Here is a 27,695-nt window from a genome sequence, read left to right as displayed (position 1 = left end):
GCTGTGGCACGATAATGAGATGGATACAGTCAACAGAGCCGGGAAGCTGTGCAGAGATAGGAGAAGGAGGAGCTTGCAGTAGAAGGCAACTAGGGTATGCAGGGAGCACTTCTCCTCCCTCCACCTCAGCCAGGTCCAGTGCCCGAGGTTGCTACAATTCACCAAGGCGGTGGTCACCTTCTCCAGCTGGACCTGCAGCTGCAGAGTAGGATGAGGTGTTGCCAGTGGCCATCAAGATCAGCAGATCCTTCCAGGCTGGAGACAGCGACATCGCCATCATCTCACAGCTCATTATGCATCGCTGTGTCAGGGAGGTAACGGAGGCCATGCACGTAAGTACAGACAAATTCATGAATCTAAACAGAAAATTCTGGAAATACTCATCAGGTCAGGCAGCATCTGTGTAGAGCGAAACAGAGTTAATGTTTCAGGTCGATGACCTTTGAAAGGTGTTACACTAGCACTGGTGGAAAGCAGGAAGTGCATGGCCATACCATCATGCCAGAAAGTGGAATGAGTGTGAAGTGGAATTTAAGAAGGTACAACATCATACCATTATCCTGGATATTTTGGCGACACCGGTTGTAACGGCAGTCACTGCCGGCCCAATAATTCACAGTGCCATGTTCTCCAAGGGGTTCAGGAGATGCAGGCGTACCTGACCCCTGCACGTTCTCTGCACTGATTCCCCTTACGTTCAATAATGTCCTGCAAGAGAGAGTAAAGCGTGTCAGTGAGTGTGTTACAAGACATTTGGTTGATGTGTCTGTTATAACTGAATAGCTGGAAACGTATGGCAACTGAAAGATGCTCATGTGAAGCTTATAGCATTGATAAGAGTGTGAGCGTGAGGTGGAGCGTCGGACTGTTCGACATCAATCTTGATTGCAAGATGATGAGAGTGTGGTGCATTGAGCAGTGGTTGCTGGTGTAGTTACTGGGACATGACATCTGAAGAATCATTCACTGACCCTTGACCACTCATGTGAGGTCACTGAATATTTTTCTCAGGGCCATACTCCTTGAATTGACATCTCTGGCTACCTGCTGCCATTCCCTTTGTAGCATTTGCCTGGAAGGCCTCCTGACCCCATGCAGATACATGATCTCTCGCCTCCTTCCTACCTCCTAGACTAAGGCTACATCAGAGAACCTGGGAGCCCTCCCTCCAGTTTGCTGCTATACAGGGCATTGGTGAAACCAAATCTTGAATACTGTGCGCAGTTTTGGTCTCCTTATTTAAGGAAGGATGTAAATGCACTGGAGGCAGTTTAGAGGAGGTTTACTAGATTATGAGAAAAGGTTGGACAGACTGGGTTTGTTTTCACTGGAGTTAAGAAGAGTGAGGGGAGACTTGATTGAAGTTTATAAGATCCTGAACGGTCTTGACAAGGTGGATGTGGAAAGGATGTTTCCTCTTGTGGGTGAGTCCAGAACTAGGGGGCACTGTTTGAAAATTAGGGGTCATCCTCTTAGGACAGAGCTGAGGGGAAATTTTTTCTCTCAGAAGGTTGTGCAACTTTGGAACTATCTGCCTCAGAAGGTGGTGGAGGTGGGGTCATTGAATATTTTTAAGGTGGAGATAGATAGATTCTTGTTGCAAGGGAATCAAAAGTTATTGGGGGTAGATGGGATGGTGGAATTCGAGATACAAACAGATCAGCCATGATCTTATTGAATGGTGGAACAGTCTAGAGGGGCCGAATGGCCTTCTTCTGCTCCTAATTCGTATGTCCGTATGTTGCTGATACATATTAAAGACCTAGACTTGGGTGTACAGGGCACATTTTCAAAATTTGCAGATAACACAAAACTTGGAAGTATTGTGAACTGTGAGGAGGATAGTGATAGATTTCAAGAGGACATAGACAGGTTGGTGAAATGGATGGGCACAAGGCAGGTGAAGTTTAATGGCAAGAAGCGTGAAGTGATAAATTTAATAGGAAGAATGAGGACAGGCAATGCAAAATAAAGGGTGTAATTCTAAAGGGGATGCAGGAACAGAGAGACCTGGGAGTTTATGTGCACAAATCATTGAAGATGATGAGGCAGGTTGAGACATATGGGATCCTAGGCTTTATAACAAGAGTACAAAAGCAAGGAAGTTATGATGAACCTTTATAAAACATTGGTTTGGCCTCAACTGGACTATTGTGCCCAATTCTGGTCACCACCCTTTAGGAAAGATGTGAATGCATTGGAGCAGGTGCAGAGGAGATTTATGAGAAGGGATGAGGGACTGAAGGGATGTGAGAGATTGAAGGAGTTTAGGTTGCTCTCTTTATATCAGAAAAGGTTAAGTGGAGGTCTGATAGAGGTGTTGAAAATTTTGAGGGGTTTTGATAAAATATATAAGGAGAAGGACACAGATTTAAGTTGACTGCCAAAAGAACCGGTGAAGTGAGGAATCATATTTTTCACAAAACATATGGGATCTTGGGCTTCTTAAATAGAAGCATTGAAAGAAAAGTACCAAAGCAGGGAAGTTATGCTGAACCTTTTTATAAATCTCTGGTTAGGCCTCAACTGGAGTATTGTGTTACCAGTTCTGGTCACCACACTTTAGGAAGAAGAGGGCGCAGAGGCGATTTACCAGAATAGTTCCAGGGATGGGAGATTTCAGTTTCAAGGTTAGGTTGGAAACACTGGGGCTGTTCTCCTTAGAACAAAGGAGATTGAGAGGAGATTTGATAGAGGTGTACAAGATTATTACAGGATTAGATAAGTTAGACAAGGAAAAACTGTTTCCATTAAGTGATGGTACAAACACTTGGGGGCACAGATTTAAGGTTTGGGACAAGTTATGTAGGGGAAATCTGAAGAAGAACTTTTTTATGCAGCACATGGTAATGACCTGGAACTCACTGCCCATGACGGTGGTGGAAGCAGAGATAACCAATGATTGCAAAGGAAATTGGATGTGCACTTGAAGGAAATAAACTTGCAGTGCTGCGGGAATCGAACAGGGTAATAGACTTACTTGATTACTCCGCGGCGAGCTGGCATCTACTAGATGGGCCAAGTGGCCTCCTTCTGTGCCGTAAATGACAATGACAATGATTTGTTATGTCTGGAATGCATTGCTTGAAAGTATTGTGGAAGCAGATTCAGTCATAACATTAAAAAGGGAAGTGGATAAATATTTGAAGTGAAATCATTTTCAGGCTATGGAGAAACTGCAGGGAGTGGGACCAGTTGGATGGTGCTCCCAAAGAGCCAGCACAGGCACAATTAGTTGAATAGCTTCCTTCTGAGCTGTATCATTCTATACTTCTGAAGGAGCAGTGCCCAGCACTGAATGCAGTAATCGAGATGGGGTCTAATTAGAGCTCTGTATAGCTGTCACATAATTTCCAACTTTTTATATTCCAGCCCTCTTGAGATAAAGGCCCAACATTTTATTAGTGTTTAATTGTTTGTACCTATCCACTAGCTTTTAGCTGTCTGCTCATCTTTCTTGGTACCAACTGCTTTCTACAAGTGTGATGAAGCTGTTAACGCTGGCAAGGAACAATTCAGTTATCTGCTTGACATGATATAAATTTCCGACAACTGTCTGGAGGGTATCTGCTGTATAATGATTCAGAACAGCTGTGACCGTGACAGAATACATATTGCTGAAATATAATAAGCCCGCCAGTAATTACAGCTGTACAAAAAATCCTGGAAAAGGTGTAGTATGGTTTTTAGGCAATATCAACAATTTCCCATAACCAAAATCATGCCATAAAATCAGAAACGACCAATCTAACTTTAACAACAAGGACCCAGTTCAAGGGAACCGAGGTTCCCGAGCAGTGAATGCTTTATACAGGGACTTCTTGGGTGCTGCTCTTGCTTCCCAATCATTTAAATAAACTGTGCATGCCCACTGCATTTCAACACACAAGGCACATTTGGGGGAAGAATAGCTCTCAGGCATGATAACATAGGGAGCTGGTAAATTTAAAATGTTACACACAGCTCAGAAGTATTCCTGTGGTGAACTGGTCATAGAGATGGATGGCATTCTGAAACTCTGGTTAAAGGAAGAGAATGTGGTGACATCCAATGGTTCTGGATGATTAAAGGGGCTGGTTACCACAGCTCTGAAATTACAACCTCCTCCTACTAATCATAATAGGCTTTTAGCAACTGATATTCAGACACCCCTACTAAGAACAGGGGCTAGGCTGGAGTAGGACAAGAGAGTAATTCTGTCAGCTTAGCAGCTTTTAGAAGGAAATAGTTTGTTTCAAGATATTAAGGTGAACAAATAAGATAGATAAAAAGAAACTGTTTCCATTGGTTGGGATTCTAGGACTAGGGGGTACAGTCTAAAATGAGAGCCAGACATTGCAGGATTGAAATTTGGAAACGCACCTACATGCAAAGTTTAGTTTAGAGATACAGCACTGAAACAGGCCCTTCGGCCCACCGAGTCTGTGCCGACCATCAACCACCCATTTATACTAATCCTACACTAATTCCAAATTCCTACCACATCCCCACCTGTCCCTATATTTTCCCTACCACCTACCTACACTAGGGGCAATTTCTAATGGCCAATTTACCTATCAACCTGCAAGTCTTTGGCATGTGGGAGGAAACCAGAGCACCCGGAGGAAATCCACGCAGACACAGGGAGAACTTACAAACTCCACACAGGCAGTACCCGGAATTGAACCCGGTCGCTGGAGCTGTGAGGCTGCGGTGCTAACCACTGCGCCACTGTGCCGGGTGGGAGAAGTTTAGCATTCTCTTCTGCAAACAGCAATTGATGCTAGATCATTTGTAAATTGGATTTTTGTTAACCAAAGTTATTAATGGGTATGGGGCAAGGAGGTCATAAAGTCATAGGGCCAGATTTTATTCTGGTGACTTGTGACTGGGGTACTGGCAGCAGGCCAGAAGGCAGAGTGAGAACCTGCCTCGGCCCTCTGTCAGACCTCCCGTTTCAATTCCACGGCGGGCAACAATTAAATGCCCACCACTGGGGACACCGTCCCTTTAGGGACAAGCTCCTGCCTCCGGAACAACCGGCCAATCAGAGGGCCATCAACTCAGCACAACTGGCAGTGCCACCTGGAGCGGTGGCCATTGCCGGTATTGCAGGAGGCTCTGCAGAGGAGAAGAGTAATGAAGACTTCGGGACAGCTAAGTGGCGTCACAAGAACACAAGAATACAAGAAATAGGGGCAGAAGTAGACCATATGGCCCGTTTAATATGATCATGGATGATCTTGGGCTTCAATTTCACTTTCCTGCCTGCTCCCCATATCCCTTGGTTCCCTGCGAGACCAAAAATCTATCTATCCCAGCCTTAAATGTATTCAGTGATGGAGCATCCACAACCCTCTGGGGTAGAGAATTCCAAAGATTCACAACTCTTTGAGTGTAGTAATTTCTCCTCATCTCAGTCCTGACTGATTGGCCCCTTATCCTGAGACTGTGTCCCCTGCATTTTAGATTCCCCAGCCAGTGGAACCAATCTCTCAGCTTCTACCCTATCAAGCCCTTTCAGAATCTTGTGTGTCTCAATTAGATCGCCTCTCATTCTTCTAAACTCCAGAGAATATGGGCCCAATTTACTCAGCCTCTCATCACGGGACAACCCCCTCATCCCAGGGACCAATTTAGTAAATCTTTGCTGCACCGCCTCCAGTGCAAGTATATCCTTACTTAAATGTGGAGACCAAAACTGCACTCAGTATTCCAGGTGCGGTCTCACCAAAGCCCTGTACAATTTTAGTAAGACGTCTTTATTTCTGCACTCCAATCCCCTTGCAATAAAGGCCAACATGCCATTTGCCTTCCGAATAGCCTGCTATACCTGCATGTTAACTTTGTGCTTTCCTTGTACGAGTACACCCAAGTCTCTCTGAACATTAACACTTCCCAGTTTCACACCTTTGAAAAAATATTCTACTTCTCCATTTTTGAAACTGAAGTGACCAACTTCACACTTCCCTACATTATACTTCATTTGCTGTCTTGTTACCCACTCATTTAACCTGTCTATATCTCTTTGCAGCCTCTCTATGTCCTCACTGCAGCTTATCTTTTCACTGAGCTTTGTATCATCAGCAAACCTAGATACATTACTCTCTGTCTCTTCATCCAAGTCATTAAAATAAAATGTAAATAGCTGAGGCCCCAGCACGGATCCTCGTGGCACCCACTATTCACTGCCTGCCAACTTGAAAATGCCCTGTTTATGCCCACTCTCTGCTTCCTGTCTGTTAACCAATCCTCTATCCATGCTAATATATTACCCCCAACACCAGGAGCCTATTGATCTTTTATGTGGCACCTTATCAAACGCCTTTTGGAAATCCAGGTATACTACAGCTACTGGTTCCCTTTTATCTACCCTATTAGTTACATCCTCAAAAAATTCTAATAAATTTGTCAAACAGGATTTCCCTTTCATTAAACCATCAGGTCAGGGTTGCCGGGGCCATTCAGGCAGGCCCCAGCAATGGGATGAGGGGGAAGGGTGTTGTTGGGGGGTTGGTCTTCCAGGGTGGGGGCCCTGGATTTCGCCCAGAGGAGGGACACCTCACCGATCCCGCTTGAAGGAAACCAGGTTTTACCTGGCAATGGCTCCATGCGGCGGTAGGCCCCTCTACCTTCCACTAAATTAATTGACCACTGAAGGGCCTTAATTCGCCTGGGGCAGGTAATTTGGAATGCGCCGGAAAGGCAACAGGCATCTTACTCCCAACCTCCCATGCAATTTTATGGGCTCCTGCAGTCTCCATTCCCGTCCCTAGGGGGCCCATAAAATTCAGCCCATAATGTCATTACAGCACAGAAGGAGACCATTCAGTCCATGTTGACTCTCTGTAGAGCAATCCAATCAGTACTATTCTCCCACGCTATCCCCGTAGCCCTGAAAGTTTACTTCCCTCAAGTACCCATTCAATTTCCTTTTGAAGTCAGTTCCACGCCAGTACCAGTCGCTGCAAAAAAAAGGTTCTTCCTCACATCCCCCGCTGTATCTCTTGCCCAAAACCTTAAATGTGTCCACTAGTCCTTGTACCATTAGCTAATGAGGAGGTTTTCTTTGTCTACCTTATCTAAACTGCTCAGAATCACAGAATCACAGAATAATACTGTACATCTCTGTCAGATCTCCTCTCAACCTCCTTTGCCCCACAAGGAGAGCAATCCCAGCTTCTCCAACATAACCTTTTAACTAAATTCCCTTATCCCAACCATTCTGGTAATTCTCCTCTGCACCCTCTCAAGGGCCCTCACATCCTTCCTAAAGCTTTATTCTTCCTATTTCTCTCCAAAAAAGGGGACATCTTGGCTGTATATAGGATTCCTGAGTGAGAATTGACAAAACTCATTCAGACTCTGCAACCGGTAAGCAATCCAAACTCCACCCTCTGTTCCAGTGTCAAATGTACCAAATTATCCTTGCCCAACCTGCACAAGCCAATTAAGGTCAGCGAGGACAGGGCTGATGGATGAGCAGAACTTGGTGCAAGAGAGGACATGGGCAGCAGAGGTTTGGATTAAAGCCTGGATGCTTGACCCGAACCCAACTCGACCCAATTACATGTGTCGGGTTCAGGGCGGGTCGGGTCTATATTCTGAGTCCAGCATTCGGGCTCGGCTTGGGTCAGGAATAGTCTGCTGCCGGAATGGATGAAGGATATTCAGGTCGGGCCGGGCCCAAGAAAAAAATTAAAGGAAACGGTCCCGGGTCGGGTTCGGGTTGGCTATGTTAGGGTCAGGCCCTGGTCGGGTTTTAACTTTATACCCGATCAAGGCTTTAATTTGGATGAGGTGAAATTTATGGAAAGTGAAGGATAGGAAGCCAGCTAGGAGACCGTTGGAATAGTCAAATCTGCAGGTGACAAAAAAATGGATGAACGTTTCAGCTGCAGATTGGATGAAGTAGGAGCAGAGGGAGACAGTCTACAAAAGTGGAAGAAGGTGGACTTGGTGATGGAGAAGATGTAGGTGTCAGAAGCTCAACTTATGAAGTGGGATGGAGTCTGTCATAGTCCTGTAGTTTTTTTTGGGAATATTCAGTTTGCCTTTAAGGCTTGTAAGGGATCAGTATTGCTTTAAGAACCAGCATGCCTTAGGAGTTGTAGGAAGATGCATTTTCGTTGCCTTAGAAACAGCCATTTGGAGACTGCAATTCAAAGGGTGCATTCTCGTTACCATAGAAACAGCCACTGGGAGTGAGCCTGATGTGATACATTTGTTACAATTCAGTTTTGAACTGGCTTTTAGTGGGACAGTTTGTTCTAGCAGAACACAGCTGTGATGAGCACAACTGAAAAAAGATCTCTCCACCATTTAAACTGAAGGAAGAGGGTTTTAGTCTGATTATTATTATCTCTCAAAATTCTAAAAACATCAAGCAAAGACAGAGATCTCTGGTAATTTAAATTGAAGAAAGGGAAGTTAGACTGTGACAATCTTTTATCCCTTAAAAATCTGAAGTCAGATTGATTCTGTTGAAAGTGTTTGCAAGTCGTTAATTGTTGAAATTCGCTGGAGAAGGAAAGCATCACTGACTGAAGTTAGACTATGGACTGTTCTACTGTGGAAGAACCTTTTTTCCCACATCGGATGACTGTGAGGACTTCAAGCAACCTCAGACTGTAAATTTGCAAGGACTCCAATTTTTTCTATTTTAAATGTTGTTTATATTTTCATAGTGTTTAAGAATTTAGTTCTTTTAATTAAAGAGTTAAATTGTTGAATTAAAGACACCTGGTTTAGTTAGCCTCATTCAGGGGTTAATAGCTGGTACAATTTGGTGGGTCTTTAATTTGGAAAGTTTTTAAATGATATGATTGAATTAACAGTGTGTTGGTCCCACCACAATCAGAATCATATATTTTGATTGGGGGCTTTGACAGGAGTGGTCGGTCGTAACAAGTTGGCAGTGAGGGTAAACATTTTCTGGTAGGGCCCGAAGCCAGTTGCTTCAGTCTTCCCAATGTTTAGCTGAAGGAAATTACTGATTATCAAAGACTGAATGTGTAACAAGCAGCCTGACAGCACAGAAACAGAGCACAACCTTGTCTCTCTCGTGCAGAGAAAGCCTGGCACTTTCAGGCAGGTGCCTTCTACCAGTACAACATAAACAAGTGAACCTACATGATTACCACCAACTTCCTTGACCTCATGTCCATCTAGACCCAGCACTGAATCAAGCATCACATTTCTATAACTGCTTCTGTGCTTTTTTGACCCACACAACATTTTTGTGTCACTCTTTTTTTGTCTTCCACTTTTTCTCTCTCTTTCTCTCCCTGATGCTGTTGTACTCTTTCCTCTATGTGGTGTCTATCACTCAGTGTATTTTCCTCACTGTTGCTGTCTCACTCTTGCAAAAACTTTTCCACTGGCACTTGCTTCGTTTGGATTTGGCCCCACTGCTAAATTCTTTTTATAGTCGGATCATAAGCTTGTAAAAGGAATTTTGGAGACTGCGAAAAATGTTAGGTTGGGCGTCTGCTTTATTCACTTACTCCACTTCTCAGACTCACAGCCCCCTGACTAAAAATAGCTTCTCCAGTTTTAATGGTAATCCAAGGTTCAGATCACAGATTTCAACATATAAATGTCACACAGCAAGCTAACTGCATGCATTTATCCCTGGAACATTTCTGCAAAGGCAAAGGGAGTCAGAAGGTTTTGTTCTTCTTGTTGATAAAGCAATTCTAAATTGTGCATGAACTGAAGACATTTACATCAAACCTATAGTACAGATACAGGCCCTTGGACCAAATTGGTCTATGTCATGGTTTATGATCCACACATGCATCCTCTCACCCCTCCTCATCTAACCGTATCAACATACTATTCTACTCTTTTCTCCCTCACATGTTTATCTAGCCTCCCCTTAAATGCATCTATGCTAACAACCACTATTCCTTGTGGTGGCACATTCACATTCTTACCATTCTCCTGAATTCCTGAATGGATTTATTAGTACCTACCTTACATATATGACCGATAATTTTGGACTCCTCCACAGTGATAATTTTTCTCTGTCTATTCTAACATATCTTCTGATTACTATTACCTTAAAGACCTTGATCAAGTCACCTCTCAGTCTTCCCTATTCTAGAGAAGAATCCCAGCCAGTTTAGCCTTTCCCAATAACTATATCTTCTCAGTTCTGGTATCATTCTTATGAATCTTTTTAGCACCTTTGCCAACGCCTCTATATCTTGTCATGAAGATCCCCACCTGCCAAGAATGAGGCATATTAGTTTCATCATATGAACATCAATTTCAAATTGTTGCTGGAGTGAAGAGATGACTTGTTTGAAGAGACGAGCAGTGGCTGGAAGAACATTTGCATACTAAGAGACAGTGCTTGGAGAGACAAATGAATTGCTCACTGATTCAATTAACAAAGATTGGGCTCAGCAATGGTGATCCACATCTTGTCCGGGTAGGAGACAGCACTACACCACCCACCCACCCCACCCCCACCAAGAGCTTTAGAATCCATAAAAGATGCAGGAGAGTTTTTTGAAAAAACTCAGTTACATGACTAACATGCTGGCCAACTTGAAGTTTTGAATTGTGCTCACAGGAGAGTTTGAATTCAGACTGTAGAGTCTAACTGAACCTGGAACAAGACAGCCTCTCTCCAGGCTGGCTCTCTCTCACTTTCTCACAAGCCTCTGGACCCACTGAAGACACGTAAACTTCAAGAGAGAAAAGACATCGAAACAAGTTAAAGCGTGCACTGGGCCCCAACGAACAGCAAGACTTACCAGCAACCAAAGACTCAACATCAAACTCAAAGGACTGTAACTACAATCCATCTATTGCCTCAAACATTTCCCCTTTAGTCTTTTCTACATTTTCTGTCTCTATCTGTATGTGTGTTTATCGTGTATGCAAGCTAGCATGGTCGTGTCAAGTATTCGTAGCCCTTACTCAAATTAGAGTTTAAGATTAATAAACTTCCACCTTTTTTGTTTTAATCTAAGAAAACCCGTCTGATTTGATTTCTTTGCCTTGCAATTGGAAAGCAGTGAACAAGGATTCACTGAGGGGAGGTAAAAACACGGTGTTTTAAAATTAAATTTTGTTACGGTTAAACCAAGTGAAGGCTGAGAGGGAACGCCTAGACCCCTTTCTCACCTCATCATAACAATCTCTTCTTTAATATAGAGACCAGAACTGTGCACAACTGTTTCATTCTAAGGTCGATTTTTCTTTTCTGGCATATAATAAATGATTGTCTTTATAGGATCATAGAACGATTGAAGCACACAAGGAGGCCATTCCATGCTGATTATGTGCCAGCTCTCTGCAAGAGCAATTTAGCTAGTCCCACTTCCCCATGCATTCCCATATTCCTGCAAATTCTTTTTACTTCAGGTGCTTATCCAATTTCCTTTTGAACGCCATACTTGAATTTGGCTCCATCATACTCTCAGACAGTGCACCCCTGATTTTAACCACACATTGTGTAAAAAAAAGTTTTTCTTTCTGTCATCTTTGGTTCTTTCATCAACCACCTTAAATTTGTGTCCACCAATTCTCGACTTTTCTGCCAATGGGAACTGGTTCTCTCCATATACACTCTTTCGGACCCTCAGGATACTGAACACCTCTACCAAATTCCCTCTCAACCTTCTCGAATGAAAAGAACCCCAGTTTCTCCAATCAATCCAGATAACTGAAGTTCCTCATCCCTGGAACCATTCTCTCAAATCTTTTTTGCAACCTCTGTAAAGCTTTCATATTTTTCCTAAAGTACAGAATTGGACACAATACTCCAGCTAAGGCCAAACCAGTTTATCATAACTTCCTGCTTTTGTACTCTATGCCTCTATTTGTAAAGCGCAGGATCCTGTATGCCTTTTTAACCATTTTCTCAACCTGCCCTGCCACCTTCTACAACTTCTGCACATATACTCCCAGGTCTCTCTGATCCTGCATACCCTTTATTTTATATTGCCTCTCCTCATTTTTCCTACCAAAATGTATCACTTTACACTTCCCTGAATTAAATTTCATCTGCCACCAGTCTGTCTATATCGTCTTGAAGTCTATCCCTATCCTCCACACAGTTCACTAGACTTCCAAGTTATATATATATTCACCACTACTCTCTGTTTCCTGTCATTCAGCCAACTTCATATCGATGCTGCCACAGTCCCTTTTATTCCATGGGTTTCAACTTTGCTGGCAAGCAATGCATTGCAGAACCTACCAGGGAACAGGCTATTTTAGATCTAGTAATGTGTAATGAGATAGGATTAATAAGAGATTTCGTAGTTAAGGATCCTCTAGGGGGTAGCGATCACAACACGGTAGAATTTCAAATTCAGTTTCAGGGCGAGCAATTCGGGTCTCAAACCAGTGTCCTCAACTTAAACAAGGGCAATTACAGAGGTCTGAAGAAATAGTTGTCTAAAGCGGGCTGGGAAAATAGACTAAGGAGAAGGTCAGTGGATGAACAGTGGCAGACATTTAAGCAGATAATTCAGAATGCTCAGAAAAAATTTATCCCGGTCAAAAAGAAGGACTCGTGAGAAGGATGAACCACCCGTGGTTAACAAAGGCGGTGAAAGAGAATATCCAATCAAAAACTAAGGCATACAAAGCAGCAAAAACCAGTGGTAGGCCAGAGGATTGGGAATTTTTTAGGAACCAGCAGCAGATGACTAAAAAGCTAATAAAGAGCGAGAAAACTGATTATGAAAGTAAATTGGTAAGAAATATAAAAACAAACAGCAAGAGCTTCTATGGGTATATAAAAAGAAAGAGAGTAGCTAAAGTGAGTGTGGGACCCTTGGAGGATGCGACTGGAGAATTGATAACGGGGAACAGGGAAATGGCAGATAATTTAAACCAATATTTTGCATCGGTCTTCACGGTGAAGGACATGATAAACATCCCACAGATATCAGATAAGCAAGGAGCTAATGGGAGGAAAGATCTTGTAACAGTTTCTATCACGAGGGACAAAGTATTTGACAAACTAATGGGACTATAGGCAGACAAGTCACCAGGACCTGATGGCCTACATCCAAGGGTTTTAAAGGAAGTGGCTGCAGAGAGGCCAAGCTTGCAGTCATCTGTCCTAATTTCGCCTTATGTGGCTCGGTATCAGATTTTGCTTTATAATGCTCCTGTGAATTCCCTTGGGACATTTTATTGTGTTAAAGGTGCTATGCAAATTCAAGTTGTTGTTGTTGTTGACTGAGGTCATGAAATACCAGACTGTTGCCCTGCAGACTCAGACTGCTGCCATCGTAGCTGCAAATACTTGTTTTCAAAGGGGGTTTCAGGCTGTCACAGCTGTCGAGCAATCGGGAATCCAGCAGATTACCAGGATAGTTAAGACAGCACCTCGGGGGAGTGCAGTGGCTCCATGGAATGTGGGCCAGCTTTTCTTTTTTTTTAATTTCCAAAATATACTTTATTCATAAAAATCTGTAAAAAAAACAGCACCAAAAAATACAAACATTGCAAGGGAGATCAGTTTCCTTCAATACAATCATGAGTTGCTTCACAACCCTTCCATTTCACATTTGTCATGCCAATTACATTTTTACATTTACAGCAAAGGAACGTGGGCCAGCTTTTTTTTTATTTCCAAAATATACTTTATTCATAAAAATCTGTAAAAATTACATTGCCAAACAGTTTCCAAACAGCACCAAAAAATACAAACATTGCAAGGGAGATCAGTTTCCTTCAATACTGTCATGAGTTTCTTCCCAACCCTTCTGTTTCACAATTGTCATGTCCATTACAGTTTTACATTTACAGCAATTGAGAATATTAACGATACAGTTCGAGGGGTTTCCCATGGATCCAGCCCCTCAGTCCAGCTTGGTGGGGGAACCTTACACTGTGGTCTTTCCCCATTGAGCCTTTGCTGCGGCTGCCCCAAGCTTTAGTGCGTCCCTCAGCACGTAGTCCTGGACCTTGGAATGTGCCAAGTCTGCAACATTCGGCGGTGGACAACTCTTTGCGCTGGAAGACCAGCAAGTTTCGGGCAGACCAAAGGGCGTCTTTCACCGAATTGATAGTCCTCCAGCAGCAGTTTATGTTTGTCTCGGTGTGCGTCCCTGGGAACAGCCCGTAGAGCACAGACTCCTGTGTTACAGAGCTGCTTGGGATGAACCTTGACAAAAACCACTGCATCTCTTTCCACACCTGCTTTGCAAAGACACATTCCAGGAGGAGGTGGGCGACCGTCTCTTCCCCACCACAGCCAACGCGGGGGCACTGTGCGGAGGGGGCGAGACTTCGGGTGTGCATGAAGGATCTGACGGGGAGGGCCCTTCTCACCACCAGCCAAGCTACGTCTTGGTGCTTGTTTGAAAGTTCTGGTGATGAGGCATTCCGCCAAATGACTTTGACGGTCTGCTCGGGGAACCATCCGACAGGATCCACCGTTTCCTTTTCCCGTAGGGCCTTGAGGACATTCCGTGCAGACCACTGCCTGATGGATTGGTGGTCAAAGGTGTTTTCCCGCAGAAACTGCTCCACGAAGGATAGGTGGTACGGCACGTCCCAACTGCACGGAGCGTTCCACGGCAATGTGACCAGGCCCATCCTTCGCAACACCGGGGACAGATAGAACCTCAGCACGTAGTGACACTTGGAGTTTGCGTACTGGGGATCTACACACAGCTTGATGCAGCCGCACACGAAGGTGGTCATCAGGATGAGGGCCACGTTGGGTACATTTTTCCCGCCCTTGTCCAGAGATTTGAACATCGTGTCCCTCCAGACCCGGTCCATTTTAGATCCCCAGACGAAGCGGAAAATGGCTCGGGTGACTGCCACGGCGCAGGAGTGGGGTATGGGCCAGACCTGCGCCACGTAGAGCAACAACGTGAGCGCCTCGCACCTGATGACCAGGTTCTTACCCACAATGGAGAGAGATCGCTGCCCCCACATGCCCAACTTTTGTCGTACCTTGGCTACTCGCTCCTCCCATGTTTTGGTGCACGCCCCGGCCCTTCCGAACCATATCCCCAGCACCTTCAGGTAATCTGACCTGACGGTGAAGGGGACAAAGGATCGGTCAGCCCAGTTGCCAAAGAACATGGCCTCGCTCTTGCCGTGGTTGACTTTGGCTCCCGAGGCCAGTTCGAACTGGTCGCAGATGCTCATCAGTCTGCGCACGGACAGCGGATCCGAGCAGAAGACGGCGACGTCATCCATGTACAGGGAGGTTTTGACCTGAGTGCCTCCGCTGCCTGGGATTGTCACCCCTCTTATGCTCGCATCCTTCCTAATAGACTCAGCAAAGGGTTCAATACAGCAAACAAACAAGACCGGGGACAGAGGACAGCCCTGTCTGACTCCAGATTTGATCGGGAAACTTTCAGATTCCCACCCGTTGATTGAGACTGCGCTACTGATGTTTGTGTAGAGCAGTTGGATCCAATTGCAGATTCCCTCCCCAAACCCCATTTTGGAAAGCACGTCCATCATGTAGGTGTGCGATATCCTGTCAAAAGCCTTCTCCTGGTCCAGGCTGATGAGGCAGGTGTCCACCCTCCTGTCCCGTACGTAGGCGATCGTATCCCTGAGTAGCGCGAGACTATCAGAGATCTTCCTGCCGGGTACAGTACAGGTCTGATCGGGGTGAATCACCAACTCCAGAGCAGACTTGACTCGACTGGCTATGACTTTGGACAGAATCTTGTAATCAACATTAAGCAGTGAGATGGGCCGCCAATTTCTGATTTCTGCCCTCTCCCCCTTCTGCTTGTAAATGAGGGTGATGATGCCTTTTCTCATGGATTCAGACATGCTGCCGGCCAGGAGCATACTCTCGTATACTTCCAGCAGGTCTGGGCCGACCCAGTCCCACAGGGCCGAGTACAACTCGACCGGTAAGCCGTCGCTCCCGGGAGTTTTACTCGTCTCGAAAGACTCGACGGCCTTTGTCAGCTCATCCAGAGTTAGCGGCTTTTCCAGTCTCTCCCTCCTGCTGTCATCTAAGACCTCTGTGATAGATGACAGGAAGGACTGGGAGGCTCTGCTGTCTGTGGGCTTCGCGTCATACAGCCCAGCATAAAAGGATTTGCTGATCCTTAGTATGTCAGACTGCGAAGACGTTACCGAGCCATCTTCTTCCTTCAGGCGTCTGAGGAACGTGGGCCAGCTGTCCTCTCTCAGGATGATTGCTTTCACTGGTGCTGGTTGAGGGGTTCTTCATTCTGCTGAACACATGATCAGCTGTGCACATTTAAGTGAGGGTGTTAGCTGGAGCGGTGAGGCAGAAAATTTAATCTCTGGTGTCAAATCAGCATTACACATCAACTGATGTCAAGATCTTGTTATGAAAGTGCTTCCATTTTTTTGTTAATTTTATTTTAAGGACTCATATTTAAAGTGTGAAAATGGATTCCTTTTGGAAGAATGAAGATTTCATAGATGATGGACTTTGTTTTTTTGTTGTAAGAAAACAACCTTTACTGGATATCACATGCCTCAAGCTTAATAAATAACAGAAACCTTAGTGACTTGGGGGAGATGTTTACAGAGCAGTGACATGTCAAGATTCATGAGGGTCAGGTGGTGGTTTCACTTCTGAGATATTGTTTTGGTTCAGTTGGGGTGTGCACAGTGTTGAAAGGCAGTTGGTTTTTTAGCCTGCTGAAAAGAAACCCCCAGCTCATCTTTCTTGCACCTCTCTAAGAGGCCCCGAGAAATCCAGTGTGTCAATTCCTCTTTCTCTACCTCCTTGATAAAGACCCTGCGAATCCAGATTGTGATAAATGAAACCCCTGATGCCACATTTCTCCTGGAAAGCCTACCAGATTATTTATCCACATCTCCAGAACGCACTGCTTCTGAGAAGATCCTGGTGACCAGTCTCCGTATACCCGGACACCAGACTAGGAAGGATGACTGACGTCCTTCCATATCTTCTCTTTTTTTCTTCAAGAATTAGCAAGTATTTGGCCAAAGTGTTCCCTTTTTGTCTTTTTTTTTTGTAGAGAGAATGTCTTTTTTTTCCACTGTGTGTGTGGGGTATTTTAAAAAGTGAACTTTCACATCTCAATCCGTGTGTTACTGCTTTGCATCGTTAATGGATTCAAGACCTGACTCACTGGCCAGAATTTTATGGACCCCAATGAGCCGGCAGGTGGTGGTGGGGGGCCGAAAAATTGAGTGGGAGGTGGGCAGGGGAGCCGCTCCCTCATGGAGGTCGAAGTCCTGCTCAAGATCAATGAAGATCCTGGAGAGCGAAAAGTCCCGGTCTGGCTCCCCAGGCCCGACAGAGGCGGGCTTGTCACAACGTTAAATTCTGGCCACTGTCTGAAAGAACAAAAGAATACCTTCCAGACTAAGAGGTGTCATCAATGCCCATCCTGAAACCATCAGCGATAGTCCTGAATTGAATAGGTTACTCCTGAAACAAAGAAGGTGATTGTCTTAGAACCAGAAATCAGGATGGGACTAATCAAGCTAGACCTCCACCATATTTGGAAAAGGAATGGTGCGAAGTCACATGGTGGGCAGCCATGTTGGTCTCTTTTAAAAATCTTTAAAATACAGGTTGCAGAAAAAGCAGCTAGCAGACCAGACAGTACCATTGTGCCTTAAGAAGCTGTAACATCTTAAGGTCTCTGAACCTGTTCCTTTTCAAGTCCACTGGTACAGAAAAACAACCTCCTAGTGATGAGACTACAAGCAACTAACTTTGTGACCTGCTGAAAATCCACCTCTTTGCGAGAATCCTGCAATGACTTTGATATACAACTCCGGCTATCGAATCCACTGAGCTGCACATCAGGGTCTGGATTTTGTGCTGGAGACAGGACTCCAAATGCCAGGTCAAAAAGATGGTGGGGAGCCTCACCTCTGCCTTTTCTCAGCCGCCCTGAGGGACCTTCCAGTCTTCTTGTGTCAAAGTTGTAGGCGGCGGGATCCTGTTTAAAGGCTCTAAAGGGACGGGGATCCAGCCTTCAAGAACTGCCGACCAATCAGAGGGCTGGCAGCTCAACAGTATCAGCAGCGCAATCACGAGCAGTGGCCACTGCCAGTACTGCAGAGGCCTCAGACCCAAGTCCAGCACTAGGTGGAGGTAGCAAGAGGGAGGTGAGGCGGGGTCACTGGGGCCAGTTTGGAAGGCATCAGTGAGGGAGTTGGGGGGTGGTCTTATGTTCCAGGGGGTAGAGGGGTCCAGGGGGTAAATTGGTCCTCAATTGAGCCACAAATTGCCATGGAGGAGGGAGCTACCCCTGCAAGTCCACAGGAAGGGCACCTCGTTTTACAAGGTGTCCTCCCTTCATGGCGGAGGCCTTTCCGCCGCTGCTGGTAAGATCCCAGCGGTGGTGGGAAGGGCCTCTAATTGTCCATTAATAGGCCACTTAAGAGTCTCAACTGGCCTCTGGGTGGGAAGGCCTATCCAGCCCCCGGGAGGATCGCTGTGGCCCACAATGCGTGTCTTTTCCCCCACGATGAGCCAAATCACATGACTTATGAACTATTCCTTTGGTGGCAATTTGTAAAAGTGCATTATCCTTTTTAATGGCTTTCTTTCTCAAGTGTTTGTGTGTGCGTGAGTGGTGAGTGAGTGACGTAGCATTAGACTTTTGAGTTGAATGTGTGAATAAAAAAAAAACTCTTTATTTAAACCCATGAAAAATGTGCTGTTGGTTATTCGAATTGGCCATACACTCAGAGGTTAAGAAACACACACAACTTCTTTTTCAAAAACACACTGATTACGGACAGTAAAGGGAAATGAATTGGGGTTTAAGTTCTCAATTCTGTCTGTAACAAAATACCAGAGCCAGGATTCATGCCCCACAAGAAGAAAATGAATCCTTCAGGCTTGAAAACGGTGACCTGTTTTATAGGTATAACCTACAGATACACAATGAGATTTTCAAAAAGGATCCATGGCAAACATATATAATGACCAATTAGAATGCTGGATGTGGAAAGTTATAGTAAACTCATTGGAAAAGTAAACAAGAGTTAGAAAGACGGTTAAGGTCTGCATTCTTTAAGGGGCGCAGAAGAGAAGAACTTGCAAGAGCAATTGGAGTAAGCATTGATATTGGAAAGGAACATTTGAACCTGGAGCAAAAGTGAGTTTATTCGTACAAAGCCTCTCTAGAAGTGTAAGGTGGTGAATGAAATGTTCAGGGTGAGAAATTGGGTTCAGTAGCACCCATTTTTTTGGGCCATGATGAGTGCCTTTAGATTTCTAAAATAGGCACACTCCTGATACAAAGTGTCCTGGATCCATCTTGATAAAGGAGTTAGTGCACACACACTTAACATTCTCCAGAAGTCTGAAGAGCAGGCAGACAATGACATAATTCACCGTGCAATGCTGATTTGATGCCAGCGTTGCCATTTTGGATCATCACGCACCAGTCGATGCCATTTCTCAAGTTTGCACTGCTGATCCCACAGATGGCAGCATATAGGACTCCAACTCACTGGTTAGTTGATGGTTTATTTCTTCTGGCTGTGGCTACAATTCTACGTTTTTGGTGCTTTCCATGATTGTTTCAGTGTTCAATGGTGAATAAGGAGTGGTGTGGAAAATGCTGAAGGACTTTATGTTGATGTTAAGATTATTGTGCTTGATTGCTCAGTGATTGATTGCTCTGTGCTGTGTTTGTATGACTGCTCACTATGCTGTCAGTCAACCCTGTGGGGCATGGTTCCAAAAGTGAAAACAAGACAGATCCAGGCAGTCATCTGAATAAAGCCTACACACACAGAAATTGTCTAGTTTCTTCAAGCTTGGGGTATGACACATAACAAAGGCTTCTGTACAAATCAATTGCACCCAGGTATGGGTACATAATGAGGCCTTTCTCTTGGAATTGAGCATCACTGTGAGAATGACCAGAGGTCACGCAGAGCAGAATAAACTACTAGAAGAGGGAGGAGGAGGAAGGGGAGAAGGGCTCAGTGCTGGAGGCCATATACAGCCAGGGTGCTCAGGGAGAAATTCTCCTACCTGAATCTCAACAACAAATGTTTGAGACATCTACACTTCATTAAGGAGATCATCATTGAAATTTGCAACAGCTGCAGCCACCACTCCAACCTCCGAGCACGGCAAGGATGACTTTGCCAGTGGCTGTGAATATGACTGTGGCTATGAACCTTTATACATCTTACTACAACAAGACTGATTCTGAAGATATTAAAAAAACCTTGCAATTTGCAGTTCACTGTTAAGGGAAGTCACTGAGGCTCTCTATTCAAAGAAAGATAAATTCATTTAATTCCCATTTTCCAGAGAGAAGCATGAGGGTTTATAAGGTTTGCAGGCTTCCGCTGGTGCAGGATGCCATCAACAGCACACACATTGCACCATGTACCAGAACCAAAAGGCATATTATCCCCTCAACCTGCAGATGCTGCATAGCCAGAGGCAGCGAATTATGCAGATCAATGCCCAGTATCCTGGCAGCAGTCATGATGCCTTCATTCTGCCGCCACCATGGCAAACCAATGGGCAACAAGGGTTATCCACTGGTGACATCACTCCTGTTCACAACTCATGCAAATATGTACAGCATAAATACAATAAGAGTCATGCTGCCACAGTAAATGTGATGCAGTAGACCATTGGGACACTGATGCAATGATTCTGCAGCCTGGACCACTGTAGAGGAGGCCTACAGTATTCTGCTGAGCAGGTCTCAAGATTTATGGTGTTATGCAGCACCACAACCTTTCTTTCCATCATGAGGGAACAACCCTTGCCATCACCTATCAGACGGGAAACTGGGAAGAAGGCGAAAGGGGAGGAGGCAGAAGAGCAACCTTGACAGCTCCTTTCTGCCCCAGGCTGTACATGAAGAACAAATTCAACTGCGATACCAGGAACCTCAAACCTAATTTAAGAGGAAACTAAATAAGCACATGAAGTTACATGAAGAGGAGTGGAGGACGCTTGAATGGAGCGCAAACATCAGTATGGAACTTTTGGGCTGAATGATCTGTTTCTGTACTGAAATTACTTCGCAATAATTTGAGGCCCAATGTTGGAAATTAGCCACCCAGAGTTGTGGTTCAAAATTAGAAAGACTTCTTGAAAAAAAACCTTTTCTCATACATAACTTTCTTCCTCACAACTTGCTTTCCACCTAAAACCATGCACCACACCACAGCCTGTGCCCAACAAGATATTGGAGCTTCAGCAAGCCTGAGCCAACCATCAGTATATATAAACTTTTGTTTAGGGTTTAGTGAGACAGTAATATATGCTTAGAGGCACAGAGTAGGGCTAGAATAATTAATGAGTACTTTGTATCGGTGTTTATTAAGAGAGAAGATGCTGACAAAATATCAGTAGAAGCGGAGATGGTAGAAGCGGGGTGAAAATTGATAGCCGGGATATATTGGAATGACTGGCTAAGTTTAGAGTGGATAAGTCACCTGATCCAGATGGCTTGCATCCCAGGTTGCTAAGGGAAGTGGGAGGGCGCGGAGATAGTCGAAGAGCTTGGGGCAGCACAGTGGTGCAGTAGTTAGCACCACAACCTCACAGCTCCAACGACCCGGGTTCAATTCTGGGTACTGCCTGTGCAGAGTTTGCAATTTCTCCCTGTGACTGTGTGGGTTTCCGCTGGGTGCTCTGGTTTCCTCCCACAGCCAAAGACTTGCAGGTTGATAGGTAAATTGGCCATTATAAATTGCCCCTAGTATAGGTAGGAGAATTGAGGGAAGGTGGGGATGTGGTAGGAATATGGGATTAATGTAGGATTAGTATAAATGGGTGGTTGATGGTCAGCACAGACTCGAAGGGCCTGTTTCAGTGCTGTATCTCTAAATAAATAATCTTAAAGTCTTCCCTAGATATAATGGGGTGGGGGATGCCAGATGATTAGAGAGAGGCAAATTTAGTTTAGTTTAGTTTAGTTTAGTTTAGAGATACAGCACTGAAACAGGCCCTTCGGCCCACCGAGTCTGTGCCAACCATCAACCACCCATTTATACTAATCCTACACTAATCCCATATTCCCACCACATCCCCACCTGTCCCCATATTTCCCTACCACCTATCTATACTAGGGGCAATTTATAATGGCCAATTTACCTACCAACCTGCAAGTGATACTTTTATTCAAGAAAGGGTGTAGGTAATTCCTAGTTACTGTCGGCCAGTCAGTTTAACATCAGTGGTGGATAAGGTTTTAGAAACAATTATCAAGGATAAAAATCAACAGGTACTTGGAGAGATTTGAGTTAATTAAGGAGAGCCAGCATAGATTTCTAAAAAGCCGATTGTGCTTGACTAATCTAATTGAATTTTTTTGATGATGTAACAGAGAAGGTTCATGAAGGGAATGTGGTGGTTGTTGTCTATATGGGTTTTAAGGAAGTATTTGACAAAGTACCATATAAAAGGCTTGTTAACAAAATTGAGGCTCATGGAATAGGAGGCTCAGTGTCAACTTCGATAAGAAAATTAGCTTAAGGGCCTAAGTGAGTCTTGGTAAATGGTTGTTTTTCAGCCTGGAGGATGGTAGACAGTGGTGCTCCACAAGGATCAGTGTTAGGTCCACTGCTTTTTGTGATATATATAACTGACTTGGATATTGGAATACAGAGTAAAATTTAAAAATTTGTTGATGACACCAAATTTGGAGGTGTGGCAACCAGTGAGGATCATACCAATCGACTGCAACAGGACATAGGCTAACGGACTGGGCAGACAAGTGGCAGATGGAATTTAATACAGAGAAGTGCAGAAGGGCTAGAAAAAGGCAATATAGACTGAATGGCATAGTTCTAAAGAGTGTGCAGGAACAGAGGGACTTGTGCATAAATCTTTAAAGGTGGCAGGACAGATTGAAAGAGTAGTTAGCAAAGCATATGACATCTTGGGCTTCATAAATAACAATATTGAGTACAAAAGCAGGGAAGTTATGCTGAACCTTTATAAAGCTCTGATTAGGCCACAACAAGAGTATTGCATCGAGATCTGGTCACCACACTTTAGGAAGAATGTGAAGATCCTAGTGAGGGTGCCGAGGGGCTTTACCAGAATTGCTCCAGGACTGAGGGATTTTAGTTACATGGTTTAGCTGGAGAAGTTGGGGTTGTTCTCTGGGAGCAAAGGAGGTTCAGGGGTGATTTGATAGATGTGTATAAGATTATGACAGTTCCCATTAACTGATGGGGACTGGGGACACAGAGTTAAGGTTCTGGGCAAGACTTACAGGGGGAATGTAAGGGAGAACTTTTTAATGCAGTGAGTAGTAATGACCTGGAACTCACTGCCTATGAGCGTGGTGTAAGTGGAGATGATCAATGATTTCAAAAGGAACTTGGTTGAGCATTTGAGTGAAATAAACTTGCAAGACTACGAGGATAGAGCGAAGGAATGGGACTGACTGGATTGCTGTGCAGGCAGCTGGCATGGACTTGATGGGCCAGATGGCCTCCTTCTGTGCCATTATGACTCCATAGATCTTTTTTGTAAAAGTTCTTTTTAATTGTTGTTAAAGTAGCATGAGTGAAGATGTTTAATTCTAATGTTTTTATCTAGTGCTAAGTCAGGCTTGTTTTTGGCTATATGCATCACATTATATCTGTCAGGACATAACACTGAAAAATGGACAGATGGCTAAAAACAGGCAGCTTTAAGAAGAGTACACAGATCATCAGTGATGTGAAGCAAAGTACCAGTGTACTTGCTGAAATCACTGGTGAAAGAATGACTACTGACTCAACATGTGAATCTCAGTCTGTGAAGCAAAACAATGACACCAGATACAAAATAGGATTTAAATGAAAGAGCCTTAAATATGCCAAAAAGTACACAGAAATGGGATTTACTTGGGCTGGAGCCAGTGAATACCCTTAGCCATAATAAGGGAGTGCAGGAGTAGAGGAATCTGGGTGTATATGTGCATAAGTCATTGAACGTGACAGGGCAGGTTGAGAGAGTGGTTAATAAAGCGTAGAGTATCCTAGGCTTTATTAATAGGGGCATAGAGTACAAGAGCAAGGAAGTTATGTTGCATTTCTATAAAAAACTGGGTCGGCCTCAGCTGGAGTATTGCGTCCAGTTCTTGGTGTCGCATTTGAGGAAAGCTGTGAAGGCATTGGAGAGAGTGCAGAAAAGATTCGCAAGAATGGTTTCAGAGATGAGGAACTTCATTTACAAAGAAAAGTTGGAGAAGCTAGGACTGTTTTCCTTGGAGAAGAGAAGGCTGAAAGGAGATTTGCTAGAGCTATTCAAAATCATAAGGGTTCTGGACAGAGTAGATAGGGAGAAACTGTTCCCACTCATAAAAGATCGAGATTTAAAGTAATTGGCAAAAGAAGCACAAGTGACAAGGAAAAACCTTTTCATATAGCGAGTGGCTAAGGTCTGGAATGCGCTGTCAGAGAGTATGGTACAGGCAGGTTCAATCGAGGCATTCAAAAGGGAGTTAGACTGTTATCTGAAAAGGAAGAATGTGCAGGGTTACAGGGAGAAGGCAGGCGAATGGCACTAGGTGAATGGCTCATTCGGAAATCTGGCACAGACACGATGGGCTGAATGGCCTCCTTCTGTGCTGTAACAATTCTGTGATTCTGTTTCTCCCCATAGATGCTGCCAGACCTGCTGAGTTACTTCCAGCATTTCCAGCATGTTTTTATTTCAAATTTCCAGTATCTGCATTATTTTGCTTCTCTAAAGTTTGAGAATCTCTGATTTAGTGGGTTCTGCCTCAAGTTCTCCATTATACTGATACAGATGGGATGCATGGACTTATGCATCACTCATGTGATGGGCAGTTTCCTGCACTTAACTTTGTTTATGGTTTAGGTGTGAGGATTTAGCTGAATTATGTCTGGGAATCTCCTACCAGGAGTTGCCGAGTTTTGACAATGTTAACCAATCACTCCGTGGCTCTCAATTGGCACCTGGCAAAGGTACGCTGGCTACTAAAAATGATAATCAGGGCTTGGTATGTAAAAAAGTTAAATTTGCAGTTTATTCTTGGAATGCGATCAACAGTGGCAAAGCAGCATTTATTGCCCATCTGTAGTTGCCCTGAGGGCATAAGGAGTCAACAATGTAGTATGGGGCATAGTCATATGCAGGCTGGACCAATAGGCGTGGCAAGTACCATTCCTTACAGGGCATTAATGTACCAGTGGACTTTTACAACAATCCAACAGCTTTCATGGTCATTTTCTAGTGGCAGTCCACATATTACTAAATTTATTGAATTAAATTGCACAACTCAATTCTGGGCACTACACTTTAGGAGGGATGTGAAGACTTTGGAGGGGGTACAGAAGAGATTTACAACAATGTTTCCAGGGATGAGGGACTTCCGTTCCAAGGATAGACTGGAGAAGCTGGGGTTGTTCTTCTTAAAGCAGAGAAAACTAAGAGGTATTTGATAGCAGTGCTTAAAATTATGTTTAGGTTAGAAAATCTGGGGTTGTTCTCCATTGAGCAAAGAAGATTGAGGGGAGATTTTATAGAGGTGTACAAGATTATTACAGGCTTAGATAAATTGGACAAGGAAAAACTGTTCGCATTAACTGATGGTACAAGGACGATGGGTCACAGATTGAAGGTTTTGGGCAGGATTTGCAGGGGGAATGTGAGAACGAACATTTTTTACACAATGCGTGGTCATGACCTGGAACTCACTGCCCATGAAGGTGGTGGAAGTGGAGACAATCATTAATCTCAAAAGGAAATTGGATGGTGTCATGCTAGGCCCCCACTTGCCAAGAATGAGGCACATGAATTTTGTCATGAACATTGATTTTAAACTGTTACTGGAGTGAAGAAAGTACTTGTTAAACAGATCAGCTGTGGCTTGAAAGACATTTGCATATTCACAGACTGTGTTTGGAAGGACAAAGCAGCCATTCCCTGACACATTCAACCCACAATGGACTTTTGATCACCAGACGTTGAAGGTGGGGGAACTCGCATTCCAGGTTGACTGCTAAGATGGCCGAATACACAAACAGACATGTTCAAACCAGCTAATCACATGACTAACATGCTGGGAAACCTGAGTTTTTTGAATTTGTACAAACAGTTTGGGCAAAAAGACTGTTTTGCTCCTGGACTGAGAAGATCTCTTCTGGCTGGCTTGCCATAGCCTCTCCTGTCTGACCGCTCCCATTTCTTTCTCACAAGCCATTGAATCCACTGAAGACACATGAACCCCAAGAGAGAAAAGTCTCCTACAGCGAACAAGGTTTAAGAAGAATACTGGGCCCCAATGAAAAGCAAGATCTACCTACAATCAAGGACTCTACAGTGATCTTGAAGACTTGTAACAAAAACTTTTCAGATATTGCCTCAAACTTTTCCACTGTATTTTTTCTGTGCTCTTTTCTGTTTCTATTTGCATGTGTGCACCATGTATGCTTGCTAGCATGGGCACGTCATGTATCCATAGGCGTTAACCAAATTAGAGTTTAAGTTTAACTTTCAACTTTTCTTCTTTAAATCTAAGAAAGCCTGTTTGCACTGATTTCTTTGCCTTATAAGTGGAAAGCGGTGAACAGGGATTCAACAAGGAGGAGCTAAAAACTCTGTGTGTTTAAAATTCAATCTTGTTACATTAAGACCAGGTGAGGGCTGAGAGGGACCCCAGACACCTTTCTCACCAGGTCGTAACAGATGGCCACTTGAAGGAAATAAACCTGCAGGACTACGGGGATTGAGCGGGGGAGTAGGACTGACTGTATTGCTCCATGGAGAGCTGGCAGGGACTTTATCCAAAAAGGGAGGGAGACAGAGAGCAGGAAACTGCAGGCCAGTTAGCTTAACATCTGTCTTAGGAAAAATGTTAGAAGCCATTATTAAAGATGTTACAGCAGGGCATTTAGAAAAATTCAAAGTAATCAGGCAGAATCAAAATGGTTTAGTGAATGCGAAATCATGTTTAACCAATTTATTGGAGTTCTTTGAGGGAGTTACATATGCTGTAAATAAAGGAGAACTGGTGGATGTATTATACTTAAATTTCCAGAAGGCATTTGATAAGGTGCCACATCAAATGTTATTGCAGAAAATAAAAGCCCATGGTGTTGGGGGTAACATATTGGCATGGATAGAAGATTGGTTAGCTAACAGGAAACATAGAGTAGGCATAAATGGATAATTTTCTGCTGGGCATCATGTAATGAGTGGTGTGCCACAGGGATCTGTGCTGGGCCCTCAATTTTTTACAATTTATATAAATGACTTAGATGAAGGGAACAAAGGTATGGTTGCTAAATTTGCTGATGACACAAAGATAGGTAGGAAAGTAACTTGTAAAGAGGACATAAGGAGGCTACAAAGGGATATCGATAGGTTAAGTGAGTGGGCAAAGACCTGGCAAATGGAGTATAATGGGTTAAGTGTGAAATTGTTCACTTTGGCAGGAAGAATAAAAAAGAAGAACATTATCTAAATGGTGAGAGATTGCAGAGCTCTGAGATGCAGAGGGATTTGGGTATCCTAGTGCATGAATCGCGAAAGGTTAGTCTGCAGGTACAGCATGTAATTAGGAAAGCTAATAGAATGTTATAATTTATCGCGAGGGGAATCGAATACAAAAGTAGGGAGGTTATGCTTCAACTATGCAGGGCATTGGTGAGACCACATCTGGAGTACTGTGTACAGTACTGGTCTCCTTATTTAAGGAAGGATGTAAATGTTTTGGAGGCAGTACAGAGAAGGTTTACTAGACTAATACCTGGAATGGGCAGGCTGTCTTATGAGGAAAGATTGGCCAGAC

General features: G+C 44.0%; 1 protein-coding gene across 5 annotated transcripts in view; it reads right to left on the bottom strand.

The window, feature by feature from the left end:
- LOC137371482 (nectin-1-like) overlaps positions 1-27,695 on the bottom strand; it is a 250,457-nt gene that overhangs the window by 15,381 nt on the left and 207,381 nt on the right. For 3 of the 5 annotated variants that reach the window (XR_010975229.1, XR_010975231.1, XR_010975230.1), the window contains one exon: positions 554-708. The exons of 1 other annotated variant lie outside the window; for it this stretch is intronic. Coding sequence is in view for 1 of the 4 variants with exons in the window: in XM_068034146.1 (XP_067890247.1) it covers positions 17,366-17,371 (6 nt within the window). In the remaining 3 variants the exon portion in view is untranslated. Of the gene's footprint in view, positions 1-553; positions 709-15,662; positions 17,372-27,695 lie in introns of those variants that run through there. One more of the 5 variants, XM_068034146.1, reaches the window with a different exon arrangement.

The sequence above is a fragment of the Heterodontus francisci genome, chromosome 6 (assembly GCF_036365525.1).
Source record: "Heterodontus francisci isolate sHetFra1 chromosome 6, sHetFra1.hap1, whole genome shotgun sequence".
In the NCBI taxonomy this organism is placed as follows: domain Eukaryota; kingdom Metazoa; phylum Chordata; class Chondrichthyes; order Heterodontiformes; family Heterodontidae; genus Heterodontus; species Heterodontus francisci.
This window is presented reverse-complemented; position numbering and strand designations above follow the sequence as displayed.